General features: G+C 37.2%; 1 protein-coding gene across 2 annotated transcripts; it reads right to left on the bottom strand.

Annotated features, from left to right (window-relative positions):
• Window positions 1–4,481: 4,481 nt before the first annotated feature.
• On the bottom strand, window positions 4,482–13,560 carry bcl7a (BAF chromatin remodeling complex subunit BCL7A). 2 transcript variants are annotated; one of them, XM_063478002.2, is made up of 6 exons: window positions 13,250–13,560; window positions 10,374–10,455; window positions 10,119–10,215; window positions 8,854–9,003; window positions 7,501–7,604; window positions 4,482–7,287 (listed from the first exon to the last, which is right to left on the bottom strand). In XM_063478002.2, exons 1-6 carry the CDS (start codon window positions 13,339–13,341, stop codon window positions 7,213–7,215), a joined length of 600 nt encoding a protein of 199 aa, XP_063334072.1. In that variant the 5' UTR covers window positions 13,342–13,560; the 3' UTR covers window positions 4,482–7,212. The 2 variants fall into 2 exon arrangements, with proteins under 2 accessions (XP_063334072.1, XP_063334073.1); XM_063478003.2 differs by having other exon boundaries at window positions 10,119–10,212; window positions 13,250–13,432.
• Window positions 13,561–14,344: the final 784 nt, after the last annotated feature.

Raw genomic sequence — 14,344 nt, 5'->3', positions numbered from 1 at the left:
TATAATAATAAAACTGAAAAAGTTGTAATGTTTTGGTGGACATATAGGTAAAACAAGAAAAAAAATCCATGCACATCCTCACCACTATATGGGGCAGGTGCCCAGCTGAAGAAATGCATAAATACAAAAAATGAATTAACAGCTGGCGTACTGCAGAATGCCAGCTTTATTTATTTATTGCATATTAATAGTGTGTGCTTTTTAGCATACATGCTCTTCATCACACAGTGAAACAGTTCAGTGCCATCTTAAATCACCTGTGATTATACTGCCATCAGGTTACTTTGCCATCAGCAGGTATAAGCAAACTTTTAACGCGGCTCTCTTCATAATTAGATGCAATAAATATAATTAATATTAAATGGCCCAAAGCTCAAAGCACAACAACACATGAATCCTTGAAGAATACACAGAGAGTTCAAAATGATCTAACATGGTAATGCAAGGAATTGTGAAAAAGTAAGAATGTCCATTTCTGAAGTGTGTATGAGCTGGATTCATTTTTTTTTTTTCAATATTAAATCTTTGCCGTTAAGCTGCATATCAGTGAAATCCACATTCCTACTTTGACAAGGAAAAGCAGACAAATTTTCCTCAACACTTTGTTTCAAGTGCATATATTAAAATAGACATTTGGAATATTATTACTAAATTCTTATAATGGTAATTATCATAGTTAGTATTCTAAAAATACTGCATCGCTGTAAAAATTTATTTGTTTGTTCTCAGAATATTACAACTTTTTCAATAAATCATTTGGCTTTATTATTTAAAATGTTATACAGACATTTTTAATGAGGGGATTTCTTTTTTCTTAAATAATTTATTTTCATAATATTGCGTGTATTTTCAAAATGTTACGGCACGTTTTTTTTCTTAGACTGTTGCATTTACTTTAGCAAATTAGTATTATATTATAATAGTAAGATATTTTTTCTTAACTTTATTCTCACATTCTCACACGACCCCTTATTCTCAAAACATGATCACTTTATCATAAAATATTATGATAAAAGTGATCATAAAATGATATTATTTCTTGTAATATTTCATATTTTTTCTTAAATTTGTCACAGATTTCCAATTAAAATAGTTCAGTTTAATATTTAAAATAATTTTGACTTAATTTGTTTAAACAAATTTAGCAACCTAAGTTCTAGTAATAACCTAAATGCTGAAAATGTAAATATTTTCTGATATGGATATAGTTCAGTCTTGACCTTGGAAATGGTACTTTCCAAAAAATAATAATTTCAGGCCCTTTTTTCAAAGCATGAGTTTACCTTCACACGTATGTTTTTCAGTATAAAGTTTCATTGTTAACTAAATAACACATTTCTGTCTGTTTAGTAACTGCTGAGCTTTTCATTATAATCTCACATTGTTCTTATTTCTAAAAGATTTTTAAGGACCATTTGCTGAGATGCCTAAAAGTTTACAATTTAAAAGTTACTAAACAGATCTCATGGTTAGGTTTCAACAGCTTTTTCCAACATCAGGAACAAACACATTTTCCTGTTTAGTCTCCCACAGGTTGACATGTTTCAAACGATGCAGTAGAAAGTTACTGAAGGTTAATAATGAAGTTGCATTTTGTTATTTATTGTATGATCTTTTATTAGCCAGTGACATCCTTAAGGGAAAATAAGCTAGCACTGATTGAAGGTGTATAGTCAGTACTAGGACTACTGTAGTATAGGTGGGCTTTTGAAATGCATCTGCCTAATGTTACAGGAAACTGCCCAAATGAAACTCCAGAAGCCTCTACTAACTTTGATAGCTTTGCACTATCCACTTTAAAGATTCAGTAAATGTACGTTTTCTTCTCAAAGTATTTAAAAGCTATTTTTTCAAGGAGGACGGTGCCGATCATTGAGCACTAACTTTCATGCCGACCTCTTTAAAGGTACTTTTTGCAATCTCCCTCTCCGGCATTTAAGGAAAACTTGCAGCGCCAAGGTGCAGCGTTTGATCAGCAGGTGTGTTGAAAATAAGAATGTGCTCGTAGTTACTTGCTTGGTTAAATGTAGGTTACACTGGGTACCCCTACAAATAGCATTTCTAAGCAGGGGACCATATACTGAGGCCTGGGTTTGAGTCTGCTTTCCTGTCTATTCTCTATACTGTACTATCTAATAGGCTGAAAATGCCCAAAATAGAGTTGTACGTTACACTGACTTGCTACACCACCTTGTTGTGGAAATTGGCATTACACAAAGTGTAGTCCAGCCCTGCTTAAACTTTAGTTTTCTCTTTTTCTCTATTTCGTGAAGAATGATTTCAAAAAAGGAATTTGCAACAAGTACCTTTAAAGCAAAAGTTTGACATTTTAGTAATTCTGCTTTTTCGCTTCGAGTGTTTAATGACACTGACTACTAAAGTCTATTCCAGTTGTATTGTGACTGTTAAAAGTCACAATACAACTGGACTTTACTTTGTCAAATGAACATACATCATTATTTAAAGTTACCTTATGAAAGCCACCTTATTATACACTAAAAACATTTACTGTGAACACAGTTACCACAGAGCATGTGTAACTCCTGTATAACCTGGTTTCTTACAAAATAAGGATAACCTCAAAATACATCATTAAAGCACACGTTGGCACATATATAGAAATTAAAAGTAATCCTAACATGTGTTGGATTTTGTAATTATAAGCACAATAAACAAAGAAACAGCAGTGATATGGTAGTACTGAATGGATTTCAATGTATTTGCGGTAAGTGCGGTCAGCTTAAAGCTACACCAGGTTAGCTTAGCACATATTAAAGAAATATTGGGAAGCATTAAAACTAATGTGTTGAAAATAAAACAAATTGCCTTTTTTTTTTTTTTTGTTACATTTTTGTACTATTTAAAGCAACATGATCATATAACTGTTTGTGAGCTTTAGAGGTGCTACTACAAGAATGTTAGCTGGCAGAAAGCGACTAAGTGAATTACCTAAATTGCCAAACTATTTCTTTAAATTAACCCTGTATAGCAGTTTTTATTTGATATATCTTATACTAAAGCACAATTTTGGATCATATTGAATCTTCCAGTGTAACAGTGTATAATACATGACTAACCACTGACCCTAGTTTTTGTAAATACTAATCAGAAGTTTCCTTCTGCTAAATGTGTACACAGTGCCATGGAACAAAAAGATAGCTTTTATGTGTACATCTTATTTTTTTGCCCTGTTGACAAGGCTGACATTCTATAAGGAGGTTTTCACTCAAGGGGAAATTATTTGTATAGACTTTAAAACATTGTTATAAGTGATGAGTCTAATTATTAGTGTAATGTTTTATATGTAACAATTTCAGGCACCATCTATAAATGCTTTCAAACTGTTTTACAGATGTTAATGTGGTGGAAAATGTCACTGTTTTCTATGTGCTGTATACTTCTGAACAGTCCAATAGAAATGCTAAGAAAAGAAAAGCTGCTCTTGTCCTTTTTTTCCTCTTTATCAGTCAGCCACTTTTGCATTTCTCCAAGCTACCTTTCAACCTGCATTAAAGCTGATTTTAAGACATGCACAAAGATATGGAACAGCTGTGGCACTGCTCGTCCCAGATGCACTTTTTTCACATTTCAATAGTTGTCTGACAAGAAAAATAAGGAAAGTATATACATAAAAACATCTCCATTGTGAAACTTATATACTTATTTTCCTGTTGTTTTGGTTACATTAATAGAAATAAAAATCAACCAGGGCTTCAGTACCTCAGATATTGTGGGAGTGCATGAAAAAATGAGAAATTTGGAACTTGGCAGTGTAATTCACACATGAAAAAGAAGTGGCAATCATGTAAAGTAAAACAGCTAAAACCACTCTAAAACGTGCATGTAACTTTTGGGTAAAAGAAATTCAGGCAGTGCGTACGTGCGTTAAACCTACATTCTATCTGAAGACCACCAGATGGTGGTAGTTGCGGTTGCATAAATGTTTTGCTAACGGCTGAAGTTTGGTTTTTCTCTTTCTTGTTTGATAACCCAGTTTTGCTTTCTTGATTATAGATATGACTCAGTCTTCATTAGCAGTCAACTTAATAAAATTAATTAGCTGTACTGTAAGAGTTGAGCACTGTTCTGTAAGAATTGAGTGGACTAAAGCATTTTGTCATTTGTCAAAGTGGCATCTAAGCCTCCACTATTTTTTTTTTAATTATTCAGGTAATTTAATGATTACATTAAGTAGAAGTAAAAATTGTGAACGGAAAACTGTTCATTTGAGGCTTCCAAGGGCCCCTCCTGGTATTGGGGCCTTGGGCAGTCAGTCCTACTATTAATATTTTCATGTCTTTGTTCCACTGTAACAAAGGTATGAAAAAAAGTGTGTCTGAATATGTAGCTTTCACATACAAAGCAAGCTGAAACAAGCCACTCAAAAGCAAAAAGCATACTTTGATAAGGCTGCTATTTCAGATGTCCTCATGAGTCGTGCCCTTTTTCTTCTCAACAAACACTGAACATCAACACCCAGAAAATTTTGTGACTTTTATTAAGAAAACAAAACCATTGGACATGATAAAAACCAAGCACTACTGATGGAATAAATAAGTCAAACCAAACCATAAATCTGTACAAGATCTAAAGAAAAACAATATGGTCCCAAGAAAAGAAAAGAAAAAAACCCAAAACATACAAGATCTTATATCTCACAGCTCTTTTTTTCCATTTTTCTTTTTTTACAGTTATGAGCAAACTATAAGCAATTGGCTCGATCAGGTGAAAGCTACAACATAAGTGAGATTTTTTTTCTTAAACTGAGTGTACGTAATGCTGTTTATAACTGTTAATGTCAATACAATAGCATTTTAAGTTCCAGCGCTGCTGGACTGGGAATGAGGTATATGCTAATCCGTCCTCTATACCAAGACATTTTTTTTTTTACATTTCTTTTCTCTCCATCCATGTGAATGCTGATTTGCTGAAATCTGATCAAGTAATTCTGCATCATAAAGCCCCTGTTATGTTATGAAATCATTGATTTGTGGTGAGTCAATTCATTTCAATCCAAATTGACAAGGAAATCTCAATTAATGAAAGTAAATCTTAGATGTGTGAGGTTGTACATTAGAGGTCACAGGCCTGAATCCACACAACAAAGTTCAAGTAAATTGCACAAATTTGCACAAAACCAAGAGCTTGATGCCACGTGTGTATGGATTCAGCCAACAGACAGCACCTTGGAGGATTAGAACCAATGTTTGAGCTAAAAGACTTTAGTAGGTCATAGAGAAGTAGTGATACACAGAAGACTTACACAGAGGAGAAGTGATTAAATGGTGGAGCAGGTGGGAAAAGCAGTCCCAGAAATTGGTCAATTTCTACTTAAAGGTGCTAAAAGAAAAACAAACACCTGAAGTAGACAAAGACCAACAACTGGTGATCTGACTGAAGTTTACAAATTGTAACATTTTCACAAGACAAAACTAAATTAACTTCTGGGTAGTGTTCAAATTCCAGTCTCCAACTGTTTAAAGGAATAACACGCCAATTTGCTTCCTTGCAGAGAGTTTTATGATAATGGGATATAACGCTATTACATGGCAGGAGACAGACAGACACTGTCTTATGTGCCAAGAAGTAATGAGGGACTTCGTCTCTTTCTTCGTCTCATTCTAGTATAAAAGTAAAAATAATAATTGTAAATAAATAATAAATAGCATGTTAACATGTAAGCTAGTTTCACCTACTAACATCTCCAAAGCTTTTGGACAAAAAACCAAAAACAAATCTAAAACTTAAGTCGTGTCATTCACAGGGAGTTATGTGCCAGACTGTCTTTGACAGAAGCTGTGACCCCCTAGAGAAAAATTCACAAAAGTAAAATAACCAAAATCAAATACTATTTCTGCTAGGCTAGCTTCTCCCTCTGCCACTTCCTGTCCCGTCCTACTTTGGGCGACACCCATCAAGGAAATTTAACCTGGTGGATTTGTGTGTTGCTGCAACATTTCAGGTGTTTCTGGTTCTTATTTGATGATTTTAGACCAACCCAGGCCAGCCATTTCCCTTTCTTTCCAGCTTTTATACCAAGATAAGCTAACTAATGCCTGGCTGTGACAATGCCATATTTTAGTTTGACTCTCTGCAAGAAAGCAAATATTTCCCAAAATGTTCATCTATTCCTTTAAATGAAAAACAGTTGTAGGTAAAAAATAAATATCGTCTAAAACTATTTAGTGATAATTGTAAGGCAAAAAACAAAACAAAACATGGCACCAAAATTGTAATTCAAAACCTGCTTGACCTAAAACGTGTATTTAATCGTAGCAACTCAAGGCACACCTCCAGGACCTACGCTAGCTATGCCTGTTTTTACTACTTAACCAAGAGTGTATCTCAACCAGTACCGTTGTCATACTCTTCCTCTACGAACCATAAACAAACTCTTTGAAAGCAAAAAAAACCAAAAACATATGTCAATGGTGAACTTTTCATGGATAGAGAAAAAAGACATCCACTACAGCAGCAAATCTATCTGTGATCGATTGTGACATACCATAACAGTGCATTGACCCTCCTGAGAAAAAAACCCTAAACACTTCCTAAACAAATATAGAACATTAGTCTAACAGGAGGCGCATCGGGAGGATTGAAGTGACGTGGTCCTAGGGTGGAGGTTCCCCCCGCAGCCGCTGATCTGAGACCAGGCTAGCCTCTTCAGTTATCCTGAGCTAAACCCTTAGCAGTGAAACGTTTAAAAAATGGTCTCAGAGCAGTGTCTGCGATTGACCTCATCCTAATCCCAGTGTTAACTCTTTTAGTCACAGAAGCAGGTCAGTGTTTGTCATCTGGCCTGGTGGTGGCTTGGCTGACAGCGCTGCCCCTGTTCACAGAGGGGGTTGCAGCCCAGGTTCGGCGTGTCTCTTGGCATTAGTGAAAAGTGTGGAGGACTGGAAGGAAGCACGGAGGGGGACCAGTGAACAGAGGTAATATCCATTCTCCCTCTGTGACAGGGGAGTGTCAGGGGCAAAGGTGACAAACTGGAGGGGAAGCAGCCATTAGGGTGAAAGTGAGAGGGGAAGGGTGGGAGACGTCCATTATCCCTTTTAGTTTAGGTAGAGAGGGGAAGGTGAGGGAAGAAAAACAGGAGTGAGAGGAGAGCCAGTATGTCCATTAGCCCTAAATTATCTAGAGTTAATGGAGGAAGGTACAAAGGGAAAGAGACAGGAGGCTGAAGAAGAGTAATGACTCAGCCCCAAACATTTAACTCTCCTCAAAGTCCTGAGATGAGGACTCCAGTTTGCTTTTCTTGCTGGGCGGGGCTTCATCCTCTAGGTCCTACAGGCAAGAAGAAAAGAAAAGAAAATATTGAGGATTTTTCTGGACTAATAAATAGTAATATGATAGACTGTATATAAAGGATATCTTCTGGGTCTGAGAAGCGAGGCTAACGTGGATGTACTTTCTTCTTCTTTCAGCTGCTCCCTCTAGGGGTTACAACAGCAGATCATACGAGACCGATTCAAATTTTATAGACAGATGTGTTCATACCTGAGTGGCTTTGCTGTCTGAAGAGTCCTTCTCCCCTGAGGACAGGCTGTCTCTCTTGGCACTTTGTGCTCTCTCTGAGGTCTCTGATGAAGGGATGCTCTTACCTGGAGATTGTTAAGACAATGATAGATCAGCACAAGAGCACACATACCTGTTGAATTGTCTTATACTTTAATGAAAGTGTGGTCACAGAGATGAACTGCAAAAAACACCCTCAAATTTATCTACAGTTTTCACTTTTGGTAATTCTGAGTTATACCGATTCTTTTCAGATGTTCTTGTTCTGTTAAAATGATGGCATTTTGCTTTCAGGACACTGGTTTAGACTTGTTTAATCGTACCAGGAAGAAAAAAGGTTCTTCTACTGACAAGATATAATACTTGCTGATTTTTAAAGTTGATTATTTCCCATCCTAAATACTGGTGTTCAACGAATTTCCGAAGCATTTAAAAAAATGCTTGTGGGTTGTTGTTTTTTTAAAATCACAACAAAGCCAAACTAGACTCCACATTTAACCACATATGCTCTGAATTATTTTCATGAGTAAATAGATTCTGCTTTTAACTTGTTTATTAAAGACAATTTTAAAATTAAAATATCTAAGTAACTACCATAAAGAACAACAAAAACGAAGAGGAGAAGCCTGAATAAGTGTGTTTGGCATTTTTTTCTTGAAACCTATTTATGATCAATTCAGAAACAATTGGTTTGATTAATGTTATGGTTGCAAGAGGTATTGCTACACTAAAGTGTGAAAAACTAGACTATAGACACACACTGACACACTCATTGGCCTGTTTATCTCATTCTAGGATTTATTTGTAATGTTTTTACTTCTGTGGTCCATAATTGAATGATGAATGTATTACACTATTCTTTAAAAAGAAGTATAACATGTTTAATCTTTGTTATTGTGCACTCAGTTCAAATTCGTGGTGCAATATTTCCAGGTTCAATCCCCACAAGACTGCTGCTGTGAGGAGTATATTGAGATATGCAAAAATATAATATGTAAGTTAGAATGTGAATATATGAGAGGGGGTTTTGGCATTAAGATGAATTGGGGGTGGCGATAAAAGATGGTTGACGGTTAAAGTCCCGGGGGGAACAGCACGGCAGCTGCACTGTGTCTGTGGTCCCTGTATGAGTGTTTGACTATGTAGAAGCAGTCATTTTAATCTTCTCACAGTGTGATGCTATTTGTTCTGAGGATAAAAACAAAAACAGGAAGGGGCTCCTCACCCATCTGACAATGCAACTCCACCACCTGCTAGAGGAGCTTTGGATAAGACTGTCATTTAAAGTGTGTGTGTCTGTCTGTTTATTTGGAAGTGTGTTTGCAAGTGCCTAACCCCTCTTGCTGTCTGGGCTCTGGTCAGTCTTGGCTTCGCCATTGTCACGGTGTGATGTGGAGGTGGGCTCTGGGGCAGGGCTGGTGCTACAACTGTTTTCCTGTTTCACTGGGGACGAGTCAGCGATGGAGCTCTGGTTGCTGTTGTCATCTAGCAAAGACACAGATTGAAAGTATTGCACAGTCACTTTAAAGGCAAACAGATTTTGGTTTGCAGCATTAAGTGTCTTTTTTTATAAATACTTGATTCATAATCAAAAAAATCAAATGAATGACTCCAAAGAGTATTATAGGCTACTTAGAGGGTCTACACTGTCAATTTTCACGCCATGATAATGCAACAGAAGAAAAAACAATATGCCAAGGAAATACAGGGAACTTTAAAAAGGCAAGAAAAAAATCCATCCATTCTCTTCCGCTTATCATTATCAGGGTGTAATCTCTGTGTTAAAATCTAGCAAATTATTGTGTCATAGCACCACTGCTGTCTTTGAAAAAAAACTATTAAAAACACATCAATGAGCCACACAGACACACTGGGTGACATGCTTCTTCATTAGCATGAACACACACACTGTAGGTTTTGCAGGGAATGCTCACTGCAAAAACAAATCAACTTAATGTGTTACTCAAAAGTAGTCGCTAACAAATCCACCATTTCCTCCAGTTTAGAAACCTTTGATTAAAGAGCACAGGGCCCGGCTGGTTTTCTTTTTGTTTTCTGTTTTTTTGCCTTGAGATGATAGGTGGCGTGTTCAGACCAAAGACTGGATAAAGTTTTGCCTGTTGTTACTCACGCAAGTATGGTTACTGGAGTGTTTCAGCCAATGGAAGAACTACTTCCTTCCAAAAATGCCTGGAACACATTATCTCACTTTCCCAAGCTTGCCTGGAAGTCCTACAGCTTCACTTACTTTTCTCCTTTTTTTGCCGTTTTCTGTAAAGTGAAGCTGTATCATACAACTATAAATACATTTTATATTTTGGATTGTAGTGGCTGTGGGGAGACTCCACAGTTTATGACAGAATATCAGATGATAGGCTTTCGGAGCATGGCATAAACAAATGTTTTGCTAAAGATTGAAGATTTTTAAGTCATGTGGAAACACTGACAAAGTCAAGAAGACAAGGTAAAAAAAAAAAAATACACTGAAATCAACCAAACTGAGTTTGGTTCTGAGTTTCATTGAATCTAAACAATTTCTAAGGTTGGCATGTTGGCAATGTTTGATTAAATAAAAGCACATGATAGCTTTTAACACCCACCATGCATGTCCATCATTCCTGGAGAAGAGCTGTTCTCTGGAGTCGTCACCTCTGAGCCATATTTCTCGTCTTTGCCCTTCTTCTTGTTCTTGTTCTTCTGGAGGAGAAGAATACGCGCAATGTTAGTTAGTAAAACTGGTTCCAACATGCAATAAAGTGACAGGAAGATGAACAAACACAGCCTGGAGCTTGGATAAATCAGTATACAGCTTTTGATGATGATGGTGGTGGTGGTGGTGATGATAATGAACTCACATCATCTGATTTGGGCTCTGTAACTGGCACCCACTTGTAGATGCGAAGGGACGTGTCTCCAACAGTCACCCATTTCTTCTCCCTGTAAGGCACAGAAAAACCAAGCTGACTCAAGGGCTCTGGGCCAATGTGAAAGCAGTGTAGATATAACTGTAGCCACTCTATAAATGATGCTATAGGAATGTAAAATACAATAAAAAAAAGTATTGGATAGTAGTATAGCAGTTATGTTCTTAGAGTACAGAGTGTACCAACTGTTGCTGGTAAGGTACCACTGTTTCAATTAAGTAAAAATGATCCTTCTCCAGTGAATATTTGAATGTCTTAAACATTTCTGATAGTAACCTGAAGCTACAAAATAAGAAATCCTATGTTACCTGACATTTTGAACACCAAAGGTTAAAGCTTGTGATTGGTTTGCTTAGTCACTTGTGTGCTGAACACTCTTATTCTCAGTTACTCATTTCTCTGGTCTTTAAAATGCAAAAGGGTAAAAAATAAATAAATAATAATCACGGCCTCTGTTTTTTACTGCCTTTTATCAGCTCACATTACTCACTGTAACTTTCAGCTTCTCAGATGAGATACTTTGCCAGTATTCTCCTCCTCATACTATTGAAATTAATACTTTGGGATTGTTGATCTGACAAAACAAGCGATGAAGCAATAAGTTAGGCTCCAAAAATAGGCACAAAAAAGTACTATAAATAAGAGTTGTGAAGTTGATACCAGGATTATTGGTGCCTTTTAAAAATGGCTTTGAAAATTAATGAAACAGTAAATTAGTTCATTATTATTTTGATTAATGCTGAGAAACTTTACATTTTCGTAACACCAATTCACAACATCAGTCACCTAAGGCACTTTGTACTGTATAGTAAAGATGCTACAATATTAGAAACCCCAACAATCAGACAATCGCTTATGAACAAACACTTGGTTACAGTAGAAGGAAAAACTCTCTTAATAGGAAGAAACCTCCAGCAGTGCCAGGCTCAGGGAGGGACAGCCGTCCGCCTTGACCGCTTGGGGTTGAGAGGAAAGTGAAGGGCATAGAGAGAGAGAGAGAGAGACATGACAAAAGACATACTATGGGAGAAAAAACCAGAGTTGAATATTCCCTAATGACTGAATACAGTCGGGCTGTATAAACACACAGAAAGTAAAAAGAGACAAATGTTGAAGAAACACTCAGTGCATCACGGGAAGCCCCCAGCAGCTTAAGCCAACTGCAGCATATCTAAGGGATGGTTCAGGGTCACCTGATCCAGTCCTAAATAGAAACTTTAAAGAAAAAAGAAAGGTTTTGAACTTTAAAATCTTAAAAGGAGAGAGAACTTATGGAAACTGAAGCCTCTGAATTCTACTGTCTAAAATTCTAGGAACCACAAATAAGCCAGCAGCCTGAGAGTGAAGTGCTCTGGTAGGATAATAAGGTTCAGTGAGGTCTTTCAGAAATGACCGAGCCTGAATATCTTCTGTGAGGGGAGAACGATTTTCAGTTCAATTCAATTATGAATTTAACAGGGAACTCATATTAGCAATAAGCTAATATGGGAGAAATGTGGTCTGATAAATCATTTTCTATGGATCCATTACCGATTAATCAATCGAAGGAGAGGTCAGTATTCTCTGTAATCCGGCCAGTAACCCAATAATCTTGGGTAATTATAAAGTGAGAGGGGTAAACACCTTACTGGCTCTTCTTTTCCTCTAAACTACCAACCAGTAAGATGTTTTTATTGACTCTTTCAAAAATAACTCAATGCCGATTACTTAAAAATACTTCAATTCTGATTCTTCAGTTCTTCGACCTTCTGATTTTTAACATCTTGTTGTGATTTTAGGTACTGAAACTTAAATTCTGGTCAATTTAAAAGTTGTAAAATTATACCAAAGTGATTATGCTAAAGTGAAGCGCTACCAAACACGCGAGGGACACAATTTGGATTTTTTGTTTTTCACAAATGAACACACACACACACACACACACATATGTGTATATATATATATATATATATATATATATATAAAAAATCAAACCGGTCTGTATGAAGTAAAATGAGTTTCCCTGCCCTAAATCATATTTAAGTTTAATTTCACAATATTAGTTACATCAGGGACATTGTTAAACCACGAAAACTCTACGCCGACCTGGGAATTATATATAATGTATGTATATCAATTATTTTTAAAATAAATAAATACATTTGGCCACTAAGTAAGCTTTCACACCTAAATTGTGTATAGTATCATAACAAACATCGGCGTATCGGAGCCTTCAAATGTGTATAAAAGGCTTTTTTCTTGTGTTAAACGTTAAGACTGAGTCACTACGTGTTCAGCCATGCACTACAGTAGCCTACTTCCCTCTCCCAACCCCCACCGTGCCTCAGTCTCTATCAGACCTAAAGGGCGACTCAAAGCGCTTAATTTAAAACTCCAGACGGACTAAACTGCTCCGACTCAAGAGCGCCGTCGTCAAATTGTTTCCAAGTCCGGACTTATTAGACGTTTCGATCCTAAAAACCGCCGCCTGTGCTACGAGCTCAACAGCGGGCAGCAATGGCTTCATGTGACTGCATCGAAATATGGCTTCTGGGTTCAACCCTTGCCGTTAAAATCAGTGGAAAAATACGCCGGCTACATGTAGTCTAAACGTGCTAGCCCGACGATGGACGGGGTGGTGCACCGCACTAGTGCGCCCCGGTGCACCTGAGCTGCAAGTACATCTGCCGTGAAATCCACTTCAGAAAATGTCCTTTTCTTTCAATTTCATCCCTCGCTCTGTCTCGCTCCTTCCCTCTCCTCCCCCAACAAGCAAGCCTTTCTCGTGTTAGATAACGAACCCTGCTTTTTTCTACTTTTCCTCTTACCATTTTCGTACTTTCTCAATAGCGGCCATAACCCTCTTGATGTCATCTTTCGCCCTGCTCCGGGTTTCAGCTCGGACCGACCTGCCCGACATTGCCGCGGTGGGTATAATATTTTTAAAGCTCGCCGGCAGCTCAGACACAATGCAAACAGTAGAGCGCACAGAGGAGCCAATTGCGCCTGCGCGGGTTGATAGAGCAGCGAGAGGAGGGGGGGGGCGGAAGGCTGCAGCTGCACTCAGAAGAGCCGTCTCCCTGCTGAGCCAGGAGGAGAACAAAGAGGCTGCAAGCTGCCTGATGTTCTCTACTTCACTCCAGCCAGAAAACTTAACGCTAAAACTAGAGAGTGTGCGAGGAAAGGACGAAGAAGATTATTCATATTTTTACTCTGTTTGATTCATTATTGTTTTTTAGTACTTTGCATAGACTGGCCTCGAGTAAGAGTATAAATGTCCCCCACGTCTTAACACAAGACTGAAAAACAACAGCAAAATTACACCACTTTCATTCTGGCAGCTTCTGTCCCATGTCTCTATTTGTCACTGTGCATCTCCTTCAAACATCTGACATTTCTTTAGAGTCATTATGTGTCTTTTGGCCTTGTTTTGCATCCGTCAGTCATTTTGAGCATGTCTCAGGAGCTTTGTGTTCTTTTCTTCTTGCCTCATGTTGTCATTTTGTGTCTTCTGTTCTGTCCTTGGTTTCATCTCTTTCTGTCACAGATTTTAAATTTCTTTATAGTTATATTGTGTCTCTGTGGAGTCTATTTGGACTTGTTTTGCATGTCTTTGATGTCACTTTTCTGTTTCTTAATCATGATTTAGTGCCTCCTTGGCCTTGTTTTGTGTGCCCTCATAATGTATATAATGTGTATTGTATTGCTGTATTGTGTCTTTTGTGCATATTATGTCCCCTTTTTGACTTTTCAGTGTCCCCCTCTGCCTTTACATTATTTCTTTTTTACTCTGACATTTTTTGACTCTCCTTTGTCATAATTTTGAATCTTTTTATTCAGTCTTTCTTTGTTTTCACGTTGGTTCAGTTTTGGTTTGTGTTTTGTCATTTTATTGTCATTTAAAATCTTTTTTCCTCACTTCT

The sequence above is a fragment of the Pelmatolapia mariae genome, linkage group LG7, assembly GCF_036321145.2.
Source record: "Pelmatolapia mariae isolate MD_Pm_ZW linkage group LG7, Pm_UMD_F_2, whole genome shotgun sequence".
Classification (NCBI taxonomy): domain Eukaryota; kingdom Metazoa; phylum Chordata; class Actinopteri; order Cichliformes; family Cichlidae; genus Pelmatolapia; species Pelmatolapia mariae.
This window is presented reverse-complemented; position numbering and strand designations above follow the sequence as displayed.

What these genes read in the sequence shown, in the direction of transcription:
- bcl7a (XM_063478002.2), bottom strand. Translation starts at nt 13,341, where the DNA reads ATGTCGGGCAGGTCGGTCCGAGCTGAAACCCGGAGCAGGGCGAAAGAT. An exon ending in ATTGAGAAAGTACGAAAATG is followed by an intron (nt 10,456 to 13,249) that starts GTAAGAGGAAAA and finishes TGTGCCTTACAG; the next exon opens with GGAGAAGAAATGGGTGACTG. An exon ending in CAGACAGCAAAGCCACTCAG is followed by an intron (nt 7,288 to 7,500) that starts GTATGAACACAT and finishes TCTTGCCTGTAG; the next exon opens with GACCTAGAGGATGAAGCCCC.